This window comes from Ovis aries, chromosome 11 (genome assembly GCF_016772045.2).
Source record: "Ovis aries strain OAR_USU_Benz2616 breed Rambouillet chromosome 11, ARS-UI_Ramb_v3.0, whole genome shotgun sequence".
NCBI lineage: Eukaryota > Metazoa > Chordata > Mammalia > Artiodactyla > Bovidae > Ovis > Ovis aries.
This window is the reverse complement of record NC_056064.1, coordinates 37,837,195-37,856,906: the sequence shown is the minus strand read 5'-3', so window position 1 is coordinate 37,856,906 and position 19,712 is coordinate 37,837,195. Positions and strand designations below refer to the sequence as shown.

Genomic DNA, 19,712 nt, shown 5'->3' with positions numbered 1-19,712 from the left:
AATCTCTACAGTGAACGTGTAAATCTTAAATCACTGATATCAGAGCCCTTATCCCTCCAAGTGAATTTATATTTGTAAAAGAGGACTATGCGCCTAAACGAATCTCTAAATGGTGAAAATCCAGGTATGCAGCAAATTGAAACTAAACATTTCAGACTAACTAGAGAAGATACCCATGCATGGTGGGCTCTGTGCTAGCTCTGTTCATAAGCCTGGCCGCTTAGTGGCCCAAGAACTTCTTGAAAAACAGGGATATATCTTCTCTGACACTTGATCACCTGGCATTGTGCCCAATAAAGAGTAAACAAATAGCCAATACATATTTGTTAAGTAAATTAACTGCTTCCGGCTTGTAATCCTCACCCTTGCTTTTAGTTAATTCCATTTCTCTCCATGACCAACATGAAAATCAATCACGGTGACTGATGTTTTGAGAAGGAGGAAGTGAATGGTTTACTCAAGCACCATCACTTTGGAAAGCTAGTCTCACAAATAAAAATGTTTCACTAAATAGCCACACAGAGTGTAGATAATCCTTTTCTAATGAGGGATTCATCCTGTGTCAGTTCAGTGCAGCTCAAAAAGATAAAATCTAAGAAACGGAAGTTGTTCCTTGTCAACAATTAGATACCTCATCTAATGAAGACCTTGAGAATGAACTTCCTTTATTTAAAAAAAAACTTATTTTAGAAAAGTCATCATAAATTACTAAAAGGAGTGCTGTATTTCATATGGCTCAAAAATAATCTTACTTTTGTGTGTGCACGCATGCATTACAGAGTTTAAAAAAAAAAAAACCTCCAAATACATCTATTTATTTGAATAGAAGTGACCCAAGGCTACAATTAAAGCCCAGTTTCCTCTATCCACATCTCTTTTCCCTGCAATGCCAACTCCTTTCCCACCTGGAAAGAAATACTCTTTGGTTTTTAAATCCCTGCTTCTTTTTGTTCCCTGCCTCTTTGTAAAACAGGAAAAGTTCTGATATCAGTGATTTAAGATTTACACATTCACTGTAGAGATTTAGAAAAGACAAATAGACAAAGAGGAGAAATTAAAAATCATTCAAATTCTATATGCCAGAAGTTACTATCATTAACATTTTGGTGTATTTTTTCAGACACGTCTCTGAAAAAAAAAAAAACAATTAAACCATTTCTTCATGTATAGTATATCATATCATTCTATATCCATATATCTTCTTCTATAGCACAAATGATTAAATTATCTTCTTTTTTATATCTCCCCTTTTAACAGAATGGAGGAGCAGAATAAACTGGAACAGGGAGAAGCCTGAAGCAGAGAATCAGAAAAGAGAATTGTGCAAAGCTCTGAGTAAGACTTCATGAGAGCTAAAATTTAGCCAGTGAGAAAGAGAATAGAAGGGAGAAGATAGATTTAGAATGAAGAATCAGTAGGCTTGTTGATGGTTTGGGGAATAAAGAAAGAAGAGTCAGGAGTGACTTCCAGGATTCTACCTAGCAGGTCAGGACCTAGTGAAAGCAGAAATAGACTTTAGGCGTAAGCAGAATATCAAAATAATGAGTTCACTTCCAGACACTCAGTCAGATATGATTCTTCTGGCTACAAAATAACAGAAAATCTGACTGGCAGAGGCTTAAGCAAATACAAGTTTATTTTTCCTTCAAAACAAAGAGTCTGAAGACTGGTGACTCTACCCATGATGCAGGGTCCCAACAACAGCATGAAGGACCTAGGCTCTTCCCTTATTTCTGCTCTAACACCTTAGAGCAGAGTTATGTCTTACAGTGGCTACTGCATTTCAGTGCTTTATTTTGGCCTCCCAAGCATAAGATTTGGAGAAGGAAATGGCAACCCACTCCAGTATTCTTGCCTGGAGAATCCCATGGATGGAGGAGACTGGTAGGCTATAGTCCACGGGGTCGCAAAGACTCAGACACAACTGAACGACTTCACTTTCTTTTCTTAAGCATAAGGTCGTCATGTGAGAAGCTATCAGAAGTCTTCTCATGTTTCTTTGGCCAAAACTGTATCTTATGCAAACTCTAGACCAACCACTGGCAAAACAGAATGGCTTTGGAAGGACATGAGTCCTTCCCTGGGAAGGTGGGGTGCTGTTGTCTAGGAAGAATGGAGGGTGGCTGCTGGGGAGGCATATAGCAGGGTCTGTCCCAGCTTTGCAAGTTTGAGATATCTATAAGATAATCTATAAGATACCCGAAAGGAGCTGTCCAATATGCTGTATAGTGCCTTGGAGAGAGAACTGCAGTTGAGCTGCAGAACTAGGAGTCATCCATGTTCTAGGGAAGCTATAGAGTTAGGGGGCACGCATGCAACTGCTTGCAGAGAATGTGATGAGAAAGAGGCAAGCCCAAGAAATAGCAGTGAAGAGGGCAGGGTAGAAAAACAAGCTCAAGCCAAAGCCTAAACTAAGAGTATAAGTACAGGAAGAAGGAAAACCAGGAGAGACTATTATCATGGGGACCAACAGAGGGAGAGAGTTTTTATTTGCTTTTGCTGTTTTTATTTGCTTGTTTGTTTTTACTTTTTGAGGCAAAGGAAGCTATTAATATCGTCACATGCTGCAGATACACCAAATAAGACAAGGATTGAACAGTGTCACCGGGATGATGCAATCAGCAAGTTACTGGTACTTTGGCAAGAATAACTTGATAGGAGCAGAGATTAGATTGTAGGGGACTGAAAAGAAGAAGCCAGAAATGGCTAGCCTAGGCTTCTATTTCAAGAAGGGTGTCTATTAAAAAAAGAGAGAGAGAGATACAGGACAGTAGCCAGAGAGGGATCACTGTGTAGGATGTAATGTTTTTCTTAATATTAGGAGGGATTTGAGCATATTTATATGATGAATGGAGAGATGTAGTCAGGAGGGAAAAGCTAAAGTTGAGAGAGAAGGTCTCTGGGAGGCAGTGGTTACAGCAGAGTGCAGATGACAACTGTGAATCAAAGCCTCAGTCCTCAAATAGCATGAGGGGAGACTCTGAACTCAAACGATGACAGAAAATTGTAAAACCATGCAGGCAAATCTCAAAAGGGAAGAGGTTTGGCAAAAATTGAATAGTAAAAATCTAGAAATGACAAGCAAGGAGCATGAAGGATGCCAACAGCACTTCTGGAAAATGAGCAAGTTCTATTTAAGATAGCTGCAAGCAAAACAGTATCCTGAAGAAGAGCCATGTTTTACTTGGGCAGGGATGCAGAAAAGAGGTTGAGGATATCGTGGAGTTTGATTATACTAGAACATGGATTCTAGGAAACACAGGGGGAAGGATTAGAAAAGAAATCCTCAAGAAATATGAAAGATGGTGGAAACAAGGAAGTGCAAAGCTTTACAGGAAAGATGATAACCAAAGGCAGAGGGCTTATGATGGATCATGTCTGGACTAACTGGCATCCACACTCCAACAGAACTCCAACACACGGGCAGCAGCCCTGTAACCTTATGCCACAGAATATTAGAGAAATGTCATCAGAGGAGACGTTTAAAGAGATGGATGCCATCTTTACAAATGGCTCTGTAACTCCTAATGCTCAATAAAAAGAATGTGTTCTATCTTTGGACAAGAATATATGGGGCTGGCTACTGAATAGTAAATTTCAAAATATAGAGGATCTCTTGTTCTAATGTTTAGCCAAGGACCAGATAACACATTTATAACAGTTTCTCCCTCATTCAATTCACATTATTGAGCTCATATCATATGCCAGTACTGTGATAGATTATTTTTCAAAAAATGAACATCCATGTGATTAAGGAGTTTATAATCTCCATAAGTATGTCTTCCGAGTTCTAAGAAACTGAATTTAAAATGAACTTAAAAGTATGTGGTAGAGCAGTGATTCTCAAACGTTTATGTGCATACAAATAACCTTGGGATCTTATTAACATGCAGGTTCTGATTCAGTGGGTCTGATTCAATGGAGCCTGAGATTCTGCATTTTTAACAACTTTCCAGGTGATGTTGATGTTGCTGGTCCATGAGTCACTCTTGAGCATCAAGAAGCTAGGACTCTATATTTCTTGCTTTGCCTTTTCTATTTACACTGACCTATAAGGTCCTAAATTTTTTCCCCTTTTCCTTTTTAACTCTCTTACCCATCTGTTCTTTCTAATAAAAAGAGAGGTTAGGGTAGAAAAACTTACAAAAAGCTTGCTCTTCTATTAGCTACAAAAGCAACTATTAGCTATACAGACCGCCGTCGTGAACTTGTCAACCATCTATCTCATGTGATTACATACTTTTGTGGAATCCCTACTATTTCAAACAGGGCACCTAGATATTCAGTAAAAGAATAAACAGACTGGGAGCCGCAATTAATTCTAGTTATGCCATATGGCAGTATAGAACACTGGCTGGAACCTGAAAACTCAATTTCACAAGAGTTTTACTTATTCTGAATTTTAATCATTATAGGATCAGCAAACATATGTCTACCAACTTGCTCCATTTACACAAAATTCTAAAGAATAATCACACTGCATACTCAAAAATGATTGGTTTTTCCCAAATGGACTTAAAATTTCTCTTCTACTGGATTCTCAAAATCAAGTAGCTGCTGACAGCTCCAGTTTAATTTCTCTTTCAAACAAAATCTTCAAACAGTACTTTTAACAAATAGTATTGTTTGCTTTCTTACCAGCTTCATCATCAGTTCACAGTGTAATTTTGCACAAGTATAATTTTCTCTGGTTCTGGATTCCTCATCTTTGGGGCCGGCTCAGCTGCTGACCCTCCTTGTCCCTGTGAACTCCCTCCATCATGCCTGTCACTGCTGAGACACCCATCCCACCACATTCTCTCCATTTCAACTCTCTCCAGAATGGAGACATTATCATTTCTAACACATACTCCATCGCCTGTCCTATTAGAGCTAAGATTCTTTCATCTCCTGTACATCTCATAATTTCAAGATAAGGACAGAAAAATCAGTTCTTTTTCTGTGAACTTTTGTCTCTGGTGCTTGAGAGACTATCCTGATATTCCCTGAACATGTTTTAGTGATAACATTTACTGCACCGGGGCCAAAATGATTTTCTGCCACTTTCAATTCTAGTTCAATAAAAGAATAAGAGTTTTGTTTCTAACCTCTGTCATTTTTAATACCATAAAATGATTTTAAAAATGTAAAATTGAGTTCCATTTCCTACTGGACTACCAATCTCATATTAGCTTTCCTTTTATCAAATTTATGAGGAAAGTCAGAAATTGCCTTTCCTTAAAAAAGATCAAAATCTCAGGATCTCCTGGGCAGAATGCTTGAATTGAATTTGAGCTCTCAATAATTGCTGGCCTGGAAGTCTTAAAGAAGTATAAAAGTTAGATACTTAAAGTTAGTTATGTCAGAAATAACAAACTGAAGGATTATCCCTTAGACTACTATCGTCTGAAATAATAAGGTTATTCTTAGAAAATTATAATCCTAAAAATACCACAGACATACTTATTACATTTCCAACTTGAGGAAGTCTATGGTTTTCTGAAACCACAGTATGAATGAAGTCTATGGTTTCTGAACTGCAAAGTGAAACAAATGTTTTTTGCAACATCATATTATGAAATGTTTCAGATATGCATAAAAGGTAAATGAACACCATATATGTGTATACTCATAATCTAGATGCTATGATTCACATTTTGTTATATCTGCTTTGTCACTTATCCATCCATCTAGCAGATGTTGCTAGACTCTAGATGCATATATAATTAACTAAACTTCAATATTTATTACAGTTCCTTTAAACCAATAAGCTTTTGAAAGATGCCAATTCTTTTTTAAAATAATGGCTTGCTTAAGTAAACTATGCAACCAATTAGAAATCCTACATTCTAAATCCTAATCTTTTATTAATGCTCTTACTTTGAGTAATGTCACATATCTTAGTTTTGTCATCAACAAAAAAACAAAGGTTCTTGGTAGATAGGAGGTCTTGATTATCAAATCGTAAAATGAACATTGTGGTTACGGCAGAATCCAGAAAAGAGAGACACTCCCTTAATATAACTGAGAAATAGCTAATTGGAAATTATGTGGGCATAAAGTTTTCTATAAATTATAATAACTCTACAAGTCTCACAAACTCAAGAGGGAGCTTGAGGGTGAGCATTTAATCATAACGCATAAGCGTCACTATATATCTATGATAAAACAAATTGATTATTGAAGACTGAGTCACTCCAAGTGGGAATTTCATAACAAGGCACTAGCACAAAACTGGAATTTTCTTGGCTTTGTGAAGCCGTAGCTGGCTTATAAACTCCTTATTAATTAAGTACAGTAAGCACTGCCACAGAGATAGCTGCCCCTTCCTTTACGAACTGTTTATTTCCCTACACTGATTTTTTTTTTCTCTTTTAGAAGATTGGCCTCGAAGGGGGATTCTTTGAAGCCTGAAGAATCAAAGCTGCTGCAAAGCACTGCTGAGAGTTTCGAAAGAATTATGAAGAAACTACATTGGACCTGAGGCGATAGGCTGAGATCTCCCTAAACAGGTCAGCAGTTGGTCTGCAAAATATTCCCACTGCCAAGGAGGCGGTGACATCTTGTGTAAATCAAAAACTAAAACCCTGAGATATCTCATTTCCATTTTAAATGCATGGGGGTTAAATATGGATATCTAGCACTTGAGAAGTTCCTTTGGGATTGATTTTTTTTCCTGTCGTTTCCAAGCCCTTTGCTGGGTGAGATAAGAAGGACCGCATTTCATTATCAACCCTGCTAGTGCTGCACTTCAGGGAGACTAGATGAGGCTACACAGTGGAGAGAAGATCCGGCTTCCAAAGAAGAAATGATTCACATGTTGTGATTATAAAAACCCACTTTAGGCCCAACTCATTTTCAACAGAATCATGAATAAAATGAGATCCCAAGGAAATGAAATTTCCTGCATCATTTTGCAAATTAAAACAAGAGAAAAATCACAGTGATACCATAAAAAAATCAAATTTTTGAGGTTTCAAGGTTTGGTTGGTAATGTTTGCATTCTTGTAACATTTGAAAAAACAATCCCAAATAACATTTTGGGGGAGGCAACTGAAAAAGAAAACACAAAATCATGGTTAGGCGAATCTTCTATTGAATCAGACAATGTTACAGAAAAAACATCAGAACAAAGACTTTGAATTCTGAGAGCTGACCCAGTGCTCTTGCATTTCTCTCCCCTTTGCTCTAATTTCAGTATAACACAGGAAGTGGATACAGGATGGATCTATATCAGAAATAAGAGAAAACCAGCAAATTAGAGATAACCACAACCAGGAGGGCCTCACGCCACAAGTTTCTGGAGATCCACAAATAGATGAATACAAAGAGGCTTTTTCCTCCCACTGGCTTTCTATAAGCACAATAAATAGCACACATTGGGACAAAAGATTAGATCCAGATCAAGTGAGATTTAAAATCATGGCCAAAGTAAACATTGGTAAAATGAAGACAGTAATTTCATATAAAGGATCTTTTCACACAATGTATGAATTAAGAGCCCCCATTTATAGACAAATAGAAAAGCTTCTAGTATTAAAAAATTGATACTGAGGATTTTCTGAGATCTTCCAAGACAAATCCATTTCAAGTAGAAAATAGGAATGTGCCCAAGTAAAAATGATGGCTATAATTCTATCAGAAGTAAAGCAAATTCAGAGACCTAACTATAGGACTAAATATAGGACTAAATAGTAGCGCTCAGCTTATTCTAATGGGTCAGTCCAACCTGAAGGGAGAAAGCTCAGTTATCTGCCTGCTTCCCAGGTTTCATTTCAAAAGTCCTTTCACTCTTGATAGGACATGTTATTCTGTTTCATGAGCTCAATACTGGGAATGTTTAATGAAAATGTTTGAAAAAAACAAAATTGAAAAAAACCCACTTACTAAAAAGTTACTGTACATCAAAATTACTCATATAAAATATTTATTTTATGGGATGACCAAAGGGAGAGGCTTCTATCTACTAACACTACCAAAATAGCCCAGTGTAAAAGAAAACAAAAATGAATCAATTTAATCTTATAGCTGGTACCAAATCTAAGACACCTACTCAAGTGAAAGAATAAACAAAATAATAATCATCATAAAATTAAAAAAGAGTCATACAGTTCAAGGTTGCTTTGAAAGTATAGGAAACTTTCTATGAAAGAACATATAATAAAATGATCTTCCTTTCCAGGTTAAGCCAAGAGACCAATAGCAAGTAATATTGTATCAGTTTCACCTGTAGACCATTTCAGACTAAAAGAGCAACAAAAATAACCCTTTACTACTCCCAGTAAGTATATCTCCAAAAATCTTTAACACAATTGTGAAATCTCAACATATACTCACTAAATAACAGAAAACTAGTACAGGGATTTAGCATATAATTGATAACTTGAGAGCCGTGAAGTTATAAGTTTTTGTTTGCTTTCTTGGTTAAGGGTGAGAAACAGAGATAGGACTGGAAAAGGAAGAAATGAATTTTTAAACTTCAAGATGTGGTCAAATTATTGCTATGAGTTTGAAGCCTTTTCAGAGCTCTTTAAACTTAGATAGATTGCACTAGTACCTACTACCTTTTTTATTTCTGCATTGACACTGAAACTTAAGTGAAAGTAGCAAAGTGAACAGAAAGAGAAGATATGAACAAATATCTAAACTTGTAACACAAATGTACCAACAACACATTTCACATTTCTTCTCTTGATAAGCACACTTCATTTGAATGTTTTTTGTTTGGGAATTTTAAGCTCAATAACGAGCATTTAGGAAAAGTAACATTCTCCATGTAATTAATGGTGATAATATTGACAGCATATCACTTTGAAAATCTTGCTCTCAAGAGTTACATTGGACTAACTTCTTGTCTTTCCTCCTATAATACAAAGACACAAGAACAATATATTCTTAAACTAAATTCTGTTTTAAAGCTAAATCCATGGTAAGATGACAAGAAAAACAAAGTTCCCAAAGAGAACTGGAATTATTTTTATGATATTTGTACTAACATATCATGTTTCATGCAGAGCTATATGCTAACCACCCACAATGAGACATGTTCAAGATATTCTTTCAGTCTGTACTTTAAAAGCACTGGTTTTGTGGGATTTGTGCCATAATCCTGTTATATAAAGTTATTTCTTTATTTCTTTCCATTTCAATGTGCTATTAATCTACCTGTCTCTTTTTGGAACTCCTTTAAGTTTCACAAAAGAAAACAATACTCCAAGTTTGTTTCCATTGGCTCTAGACTTCACTTCCAACAGTAAGCATAAATGACTAGCTGTTCCAAAGTGAGCCATGGAGAATTTATCCCTACCTCAGTAATAAAAATTTTCTATTTTCTTCACCCTTTTCCCCATTCTCAATGCATTCTTGCTGTCAGATGGCCTCCCCTGAATCAAACTTAAGAAATGCTCAACTGTTTCTGCAAATGCGTAAGAATGCCATCAAACGTCTGAGTATAGATCAAGCATGTTTCATTCCAGGTGTCTCACAGCTGGCGCTGGTCCTGCAGTGACCACCGCAATAAAACAGGAGGAGCCTCTGCCTGGCTTTCATCCTAATCATTCTCTAAAGAGCTTGCTGAAAACTTGGACTCAGAATGTGAAAGCTGTTAGTTTTAGGGAAAAGGTTTAAATGAGGAGGCAGTTTGAAGAAGAGCCATGAACATCACAGCTCAGGACATCAAATACCACAACAGGACTTCATTTCCTTGGAATTATGCAAAGTGCCATCCGTTTTTTATTTTGTCTTATATGGAAAACATTACCCTTCATTGGTAACACTCTTAAGCCAAAAAGACCCTATAAAGACAGAAATACAGATATGATTTTCAGTCTGGGAAGACAGAAAAGCTACTTGTACTGAAAAACAGATGAGCACTTGGAGGACATCCATGACTCAACACAACTATCATTTTCTGGGGTCAGTCACTCTGGGCAATCGAAAGGTGGCAAACAGCACATAGCAGCTGTGATGAAGTCAGATGCTTTAATTTACAGTGAGTCCACAGTCATGGCAAACAGCACTGAATTCTGAGCCACCATAAAAATTATGGCCAAGCCCCTAGAGTTTACCAGGAATCAGTATTTTCCCATCACTCCACTCTATTCTCAAGCAGCACAGTGTTGAGGAGATAATTAAAGGAATTAAAGCAAGGACACAACAAAGATAGAATGGAAAGTTTTGGTGGGGGGGAGTATATGTATATATGGCATTTATATTTATCTAGTGTCTTTCCCAGATTATCCTGCTAGAGATTTCTTACCCACCTTTGGCCCTAATGTGCCAAGTTAGTAGTTTTAGACAGATTCCTACCTCCCCCACAAATTTACCAACCCCCTAAAGTTGTATTGCTTTAATATGACTCAAGATAAAACTTTTAAAGTGGCTTTCATTAATTCTTTTGATGTTACTTGGCCATTTTCCATACACATGTAGCTCTCAAGTTTGATGATTCCCAAATTTCCTTTCATACTCAGCCCCTGGGAGAGATACAACTTCCATGCAAAAAAAAAGTAAATGTGATTGGCATTGTACAAGCTTTCAGTGCTCTCAAAGCAACTGCTACCAATACATATAAGTACATAACATCAACCAGCCATAAATGGGGCCATACACACAATGGGGCTGAAAAAGAAGATTCAGTGAGACAAGGGTTACATTATGGGATGATGATTGAATGGGTAAATTTAAGACAATTTCAAACAGCTTGCCAAAGGAAATCCTCATTTTTCCATTTTCTTGTATAGTATCTAATTTCTGGCTCCTCATTTCCTCCTGATCTGATAATTATGAAATTCTAAATAAAGTGTCATCTTTCTTACAACAAATCAATGAACAGAAAGCTCCCATCAACAATGCAGATGTTTCCTAAAACCTCTGCTGATTATTTCCTGAATATCTATCCCACAAACCACACAGCAAGTCCTTTGAGAACAAGGAACCCTCTCTACCTCATAATAAATACAGCTTCTATGTCTGTGTGCATGGGTGTGTGTGTATGAGTGTGTGTATTCACTTAAAAAAGAGAACTAAGAAGTAATAAGTAAATGATAACAGTGAGATAACAGTGAGTCACCACAAAATCACCTTTTATTATCAATTTCAGATTGAAATTCAGTCCTTTCCAGAGCTACACTGCAAATAAGGGGAAAGGAGAATTTCTACTTATTGTATATTTGTCTCCATACATGAAATAAAATTATTTTTACATTCCTTACCACAGATTTATACCATTAACACCACCACATACACAATTATATTTTGGGCATCCCTCTCCCTATGCTTGCTGGCTCAGATGGTCTGTCTGCAATGCAGGAGACCCAGGTTCAACCCCTGGGTTGGGAAGATCCCCTGGAGAAGGAAATGGCAACCCACTCCAGTATTCTTGCCTGGAGAATCCCATGGATGGAGCCTGGTAGGCTACCGTCCATGGGGTCGCAAAGAGTCAGACATGATTGAGCAACTTCACTTTCACTCCCTATAATACAGTTTAAAATAATTCCATCTTTGTTCCTCATGCCATCCTTATAATAATCTCATAATACAAAGATCAACTTTGTATTAAAAAATAAAAAATTCTTTAAGTTACTAACTGAGCCTTCAGATACACAACTAAGCCTAAACTTATCCACTAATAAAGTATAGGGAAGTTTGTTTTAAACACTCTTCCAACCTACCAAAAATTACAGATATTCTCACTTTTGCAAAAAGCTCTCATCTTTTGCATTCTGTTTGCTTCAATTATTCAGGGCAACCCAGGCTGATAATTACACAGTCCCCAGTTGCTGAGTAAAAGTGATGCTTAATTAGCCAGCAGGAAAGATCGATTAAGATCCAGCAGGGCATCTTGTGAAGTTCTCTCACATTCCTGGAGGGAATATATTCTGGCCATGCCCTTCGAAAGGATAAAACTCCTTGCTTCTAAAGAGTTTCAATGACGTTTCTAAAGTAGATGATAAGATCTGTCTGCTACACAAATGAAATCCCAGGTATAACACTGCTGATGCTCTTCCTTTACTAAGAGTACACAGTTCAAACGTTTCAAATCGTATTGCCTCCAAGTCAAAAAAGACTTAAGATTGTACTCACTTATCCCCAACTCTCATTCAGTTACCACACTTCAAACAAGCAGTGGTTGGGGAATACACTGTAATGGAAATTTTTAATTTCTCCCTCCATCAAGCAAGTGTATGCATCTGTCAGGTGCTCACATTCTGAAAGGCACAAACTGGGTGAGGGCCTTTAATTAAAAAAGGAAACTTAATGACCATGATATTCCAATCAGCCTGAGATTAAGACATTTTAATAGGAAGAGAGAATCAACTGGATAAGTCTAGTTTAAGTTTTCTATTCGGGAAGGAGATGAGGATATAAAATCAGGACCAAAAGTCATAATGGAAATTATCTCATACTGCTTAACATCCTCTCTTTCAGTAATTTGGACAAGCATAAATATTTAGCTTTTCACCCATTTTGCAAAAGTGTCCAATAAAGACTAACATAACAATCCAAAGCTAAAAGCAGAATAACTTTTTTAACATACATAATTATCAAAATATTTCCATTGTGGTAAACTAACTACCCTAAATATGCCTGCCTACCCTCAATGCAACTCAGTAAACATTTAAAAGCCTCTACCAAGTATAAAGAACTATAATAAGTGTGTCTTACTTTGATAATTTATATACAATTAAAGTAGATTTTGCTGATTATAAATTGCTTTAAACTTTATGAAGAAGAATAATGGAACCGGTTTATACAAACCTAGCTTTGATTTGCTGCAAGCCCCGTAGAATATGGTCTCTGTTGTCCTTTGCACCAGCACTGAGGTTCTCATTCCGCAAACCTTCACCCAGGAACTCTTCAGTATCTAAAGGAAAAGGAAAGCTGATCAACAGAAAAGAAAAAGTACCAAGAGAGAAGGAAGAAAATCTGGAGGATTAACAAATGGGTATAATTTTCTCTTTAAAAACTTTAAAGTTGCAAAGTAAGGTGATTGTAAGTAATGCCATAGAAGACCATACTTCTGTATATTTCACTCTAGTGCCTGTAATATGAAACTGCACTAGATATACTATCAAGATAATGTTACAAATTTATACAGTTGGGTTACATAAGCATATTAAAATTTTGTTTTACATTCTCACCACTCAACAACACCAAACAAAAAATCCTACATAGCTACAACTAGGACTTTTGATGGGGTATAAAGTTCTGAAAATAAAAATTTCACTGAGGACCGCCATTAAATTCCAAGACATATGTCATATCTATTGCATATGTCATTTAATAGGTTCCTCGAAGTTCCTCTGAAGGCTAAAGGATGAAAAGTTGAATTCAAAGGTAAAAATAAATGCTATCTAAAATTAAATTAATGCTTTTGAACTGCGGTGTTGGAGAAGACTCTTAAGAGTCCCTTGGACTGCAAGGAGATCCAACCAGTCCATTCTGAAGATCAGCCCTGGGTGTTCTTTGGAAGGAATGATGCTAAAGCTGAAACTCCAGTACTTTGGCCACCTCATGTGAAGAGTTGACTCATTGGAAAAGACTGTGATGCTGGGAGGGATTGGGGGCAGGAGGAAAAGGGGACGACAGAGGATGAGATGGCTGGATGGCATCACTGACTTGATGGACATGAGTTTGAGTGAACTCCGAGAGCTGGTGATGGACAGGGAGGCCTGGCGTGCTGCGATGCATGGGGTCACAAAGAGTCAGACACAATTGAGTGACTGAACTGAACTGAATATGCCACATTAATAGGATAAAGGACAAAGACCATGTGATTGTCTCAACAGATGCAGAAAAAGCATTCGACAAAATTCAACAGCACTTTATGATAAAACAAACAAACAAAAACACTCAACAAACTGGAAATAGAAGGAAACTTTCTTAGCCTCATAATGATCACCTACAAAAACCCACTAACATCATACTTAATGATAGGTGAAAATCAACATACAGACCCCTCCCTTTTAAAATAAAGTCAGGGTGCCAGAAAAGGGAGCTCTAAGGCCCTACCCACCGATGTCAATTGCAGACCCAACTGGAAGAGATATATCACTATATCTCCAACAGGGAGAAGGTTGCTACTTTACTACAACAGGAGGAAGGAAAAAATTTCTCCTTGTCCTGCAAGAGTCTGGTCAATGAAAGACTGTTAACAATAACTCAGTCAACAAGAAGCCATTACACTTGGAACTTCCAGTTTTCTCCAATGGTCTCTGTTTATAACAGCTCCTGCCAGTTCCTTCTTCTCCTCTATGACAGAAAGTTCCTCTCTTTTGTTTTCTGGGCTTGCCTGTGGATAACCATGGTTGCATGTCCTTAATTGCAAGTCATTGCTGTTTCCAAATAAACCATTTTGCAGGTAAAATAACTGTTTGTTTTACTATTTTAGGTCAACAAATGAAAGGCTGAATACTTTCCCCCTGTTCCTAACGATCAGAAACAAGACAAGCTGTCTGCTCTTACCACTTATATTCAACATTGCACTGGTGCTAGACAGGGAAAATATGCAAAAAAATGAAATTAAAAGAGTCTAGGTTAAAAAGAAAGAAGTAAAACTATCTCTACATGCAGATGACATAATCTTGTACATAGAAAACCCTAAGGAATCCACTGACAACTGTTAGAACTAAAAAATGAGTTCAATAAGTTTGCAGGATACAAGATTAATATTAAAAATCAGCTGTATTTCTATACAGTAGCAATGAACAAGCCAAAATTAAATTAGGTAAATTCCATTTAAAATAATATAAAACAGAATTAATATTGAGGAATAAATTTAACAAGAGAAGGATAACACTTAAACTCTGAAAACTACAAAATATTATTGAAAGAAATGAAAGACCTTAAATTAAAGGAAGAAAATAAATGGGAAGACATCCCATGTTTACATATGAGACTTATGGCTATTAATATGGGAATATTTCCATATTGATCTAAATAGTCAATGCAATCTCTATTAAAATCTCAGTTGGATTTTTTGCAGAAACTGACAAACTAATCCTATAACTCATTTGGAAATTTGAGGTACCCAGAATAGTCAAAACAATTTTGAAAAAGGAGGATAACTTTCCCATTTTCTGATTTCAAAACTTACTACAAAGCTACAGTAATCAAGACAATATGGTATTGGTATAAAATCAGACACACAGATCAAAGGAACCGAATTGGGAATTTAGAAGTAAACCCTCACATTTATATTCAATAAATTTTTGACAAGGATGACAAGATAATGCAATGGAAAAATTGTTTTTTAATAAATGGTGCTGGAACAATTAAATATCCACATGTAAAGAAATGAAATTGAACCCCTACCTCATACAATATACAAAAATTAACTCAAAATGGATCATAGACCCAAACACAAAAGCTAAAACTATAAAACTATTAGAAAAAAATAGGCACAAATCCTTGTAACCTTGGATTAGATAATAGTTTCTTAGATATGATGCCAAAAGAACAAGCAACCAAAGAAACAAATTGGACATCAAAATTAAAACTATTGTGGTTCAAAGGATGCTATCAAGAAAGTGAGAAAATTTTTGCAAATCATGTATCTAATAGGAGACTTATATACAGAATATATAAAAAGCTCTTACAATTCAATAATAAAAACACAAATAACCTGATTTTAAAACAAAGAACCTAAATAGACATTTATCCAAAGAAGATATACAAATGACTAATAAACACATGAAAAGATGCTTAACATCAGTTGTTATCAGGAAAACAATAATCAATACCACACTGAGGTACCAATTTCACATGGCTACTGTCAAGAAGATGGACAAAAATGAGTGCTGTTGAAGATGGAGAGAAATTAGGATCCTTATACATTGCTAGTGGGAATGTAAAATGGTGTTGTTACTTTGTAAAAGTCTGGCAGTTCCTCAAAAAGCTAAAAAGAGAGTTACCCACCAATTCCACTACTAGGTATATACACAAGAGAAATGAAAACAAGTGCTCAAATAAAAACTTGTACACAAATGTTCATAGCAGCATTATTCTTAACAGCCAATAAGTGGATAAGTACTAACACCCATCAACTGATGAACAGATAAAATGTGGCAGCAATAAAAAAGGAAACGCTGATACATGCCACAACACAAATAAATCTCTGAAATCATAATTTCATCCATCAAAGGAAACCAGAAGCAAGGGTCACATATAGTATAATTCCATTTATATGAAACATACAGAATGGGCAAAAATCTATAGGAATAGAAAGTAGATAAGCAGATGCCTAGGGCTGTGGGAGAGAGGGATGCAGATTGAAGAATGAAGGCTAAAAGGGTTCAAGTTTTCTTTGGAAGATGAGGAAAAATGTTCTAAACAACTCTGTGAATATCATACTAGAAGCCATTGGACTGTACCCTTTAAATGGATAGGTTTTATGGTATAAGAACTACATCTCAATGAAGCTGTTAAAAAAGATAGAGTGCCTGATGAACTATGGAATGAGGTTTGTGACATTGTACAGGAGACAGGGACCAAGACCATCCCCATGGAACAGAAATGTGAAAAAGCAAAATGGCTGTCTGAGGAAGCCTTACAAATAGCTGTGAAAAGAAGAGAGGCGAAAAGCAAAGGAGAAAAGGAAAGATATAAGCATCTAGATGCAGAGTTCCAAAGAATAGCAAGAAGAGATATGAAAGCCTTCTTCAGCGATCAGTGCAAAGAAACAGAGGAAAACAACAGAATGGGAAAGACTAGAGATCTCTTCAAGAAAATTAGAGATACCAAGAGAACATTTCATGCAAAAATGGGCTCAATAAAGGACAGAAATGATATGGACCTAACAGAAGCAGAAGATATTAAGAAAAGGTGGCAAGAATACACAGAAGAACTGTACAAAAAAGATCTTCATGACCCAGATAATCACAATGGTGTGATCACTCATCTAGAGCCAGACATCCTAGAATGTGAAGTCAAGTGGGCCTTAGAAAGCATCACTACAAACAAAGCTAGTGGAGGCGACGGAATTCCAGTTGAGCTGTTTCAAATCCTGAAAGATGATGCTGTGAAAGTGCTGCACTCAATATGCCAGCAAGTTTGGAAAACTCAGCAGTGGCCACAGGACTGGAAAAGGTCAGTTTTCATTCCAATCCCAAAGAAAGGCGATGCCAAAGAATACTCAAACTACCGCACAATTGCACTCATCTCACATGCTAGTAAAGTAATGCTCAAAATTCTCCAAGCCAGGCTTCAGCAATATGTGAACCGTGAACTTTCTGATGTTCAAGCTGGTTTTAGAAAAGGCAGAGGAACCAGAGATCAAATTGCCAACATCCGTTGGATCATCGAAAAAGCAAGAGAGTTCTAGAAAAACATCTATTTCTGCTTTATTGACTATGCCAAAGCCTTTGACTGTGTGGATCACAATAAACTGTGGAAAATTCTGAAAGAGATGGGAATACCAGATCACCTGACCTGCCTCTTGAGAAATCTGTATGTAGGTCAGGAAGCAGGAGTTAGAACTGGACATGGAACAACAGACTGGTTTCAAATAAGAAAAGGAGTATGACAAGGCTGTATATTGTCACTCTGCTTATTAAACTTACATGCTGAGTACATCATGAGAAACTCTGGACTGGAAGAAACACAAGCTGGAATCAAGATTGCCGGGAAAAATACCAATAACCTCAGATATGCAGATGACACCACCTTTATGGCAGAAAGTGAAGAGGAACTAAAAAGCCTCTTGATGAAAGTCAAAGAGGAGAGTGAAAAAGTTGGCTTAAAGCTCAACATTCAGAAAACAAAGATCATGGCATCTGGTCCCATCACTTTATGGGAAATAGATGGGAAACAGTGGAAACAGTGTCAGACCTTATGTTTGGAGGCTCCAAAATCACTGCAGATGGTGATTGCAGCCATGAAATTAAAAGATGCTTACTCCTTGGAAGAAAAGTTATGACCAACCTAGATAGCATGTTGAAAAGCAGAGATTACTTTGCCAACAAAGGTCCATCTAGTCAAGGCTATGGTTTTTCCTGTGGTCATGTATGGATGTGAGAGTTGGACTGTGAAGAAAGCTGAGTGCCGAAGCATTGATGCTTTTGAACTGTGCTGTTGGAGAAGACTCTTGAGAGTCCCTTGGACTGCAAGGAGATCCAACCAGTCCATTCTGAAGGAGATCAGCCCTGGGATTCCTTTGGAGGGAATGATGCTGAAGCTGAAACTCCAGTACTTTGGCCACCTCATGTGAAGAGTTGACTCATTGGAAAAGACTATGATCCTGGGAGGGATTGGGGGCAGGAGGAGAAGGGGACGACAGAGGATGAGATGGCTGGATGGCATCACTGACTCGATGGACGTGAGGCTGAGTGAACTCTGGGAGTTGGTGATGGACAGGGAGGCCTGGCGTGCTGCGATTCATGGGGTCGCAAAGAGTCGGACACGACTAAGCTACTGAACTGAACTGAACTGAACTGAATGTAATAAGTGTAATAATGTGTTTCTGTGGTGGCCCAGATGGTAAAGAAACCACCTACAATGTGAGAGACCTGGGTTCAGTCCCTGTGTTGGAAAGATCCCCCGGAGGAGGGCATGGCAATCCACTCCAGTATTCTTGCCTGGAGAATCCCCATGGACAGAGGTGCTTTGGCAGGCTACAGTCATGGAGTCACAAAGAGTCGGGCACTACTGAGCAACTAAGCACAGCACAATGTGAACAAAAAATTTAAAGAGGAAAAAATTTTTTTTAATATTCAATGTAATAAAACAGAAGAATATAATGTAGCAAATAATAAACTCATAAAATGATATATAACTGATGACAATAATCGTGAAAAGTTAGAGTCCTCTATTAAAAACAAGCTATAAGGATATATTGCATAGCATGGGGAATATAGCCTATGTTTTATAATAAGTATAAATTGAGAATAATCTATAAAATTTTTTAATCACTGTGTTGTACACCTGAAACTAATATAATATTGTAAATCAACTATACTTCAACTACAAAAGTAAAAAGTTAACAGAAACAAGGGAAAAAGAAAACTAAAGAATTTCTATGTAAAAAGATACAGTTAATTTGTTTACTGTTTAAAAGATATTCACCTGAAATAAGGTGAGACTGAAATTAAAAGACAGGTATGCAAAATGTCCTAAACAAATTTTCTTAAAAAGCAAGAATAGCAATAATTCATATCAAAGTAGAACACAAACAAGCCAACAGAGTAATTTTATTTTATATAAAGTACAATCCATAATAGAAATGACCTGTTATGTGCTAAATAGAATAGCACAAAAATATATACAGTGAAAAATTCGAGATAAAAATATATAATTATAGAGGGCAGTTATGTCCAATAGAAATAAAATTACACACTTAATTTAAAATTTTCTAGTAGCCTCATTTCAAAAGATAGCCCCAAAAGAGAGAAAATTAATTTCAGCAATATTTATTTTATTTAACTCAATAGATACAAAATATTATGATTTGGGGCTTCCCTGGTAAAGAATCTACCTACCAATGCAGGAGACATGAGTTGTATCCCTGATCTGGGAAGATTCCACATGCTATGGAGCAACTAAGCCCGTGTGCCACAACTACTGAGTCTGTGCTTTAGTCTGGGAACTGCAACTACTAAGCCCTCCTGTCACAACTACTAAAGCCTAAGCACCCTAGAGCTCATGCTCCTCAACAAAAGAAGCAACAGCAGAAACAATGAGAAGCCTGCATATACCACACTAGGGAGTAGCCTCTGCCTGCCACAGCTAGAGAAAAG

The 19,712-nt window shown here is 36.8% G+C and overlaps 1 protein-coding gene across 1 annotated transcript in view; it reads right to left on the bottom strand.

Moving 5' to 3' along the window:
- The window catches only part of SKAP1 (src kinase associated phosphoprotein 1), a 306,266-nt gene that overhangs the window by 240,033 nt on the left and 46,521 nt on the right, over positions 1–19,712 (bottom strand). The window contains exon 2 of the mRNA XM_027974662.2: positions 12,739–12,844. Within this exon, the coding sequence (XP_027830463.1) occupies positions 12,739–12,844 (106 nt within the window). The remainder of the gene's footprint in view (positions 1–12,738; positions 12,845–19,712) is intronic.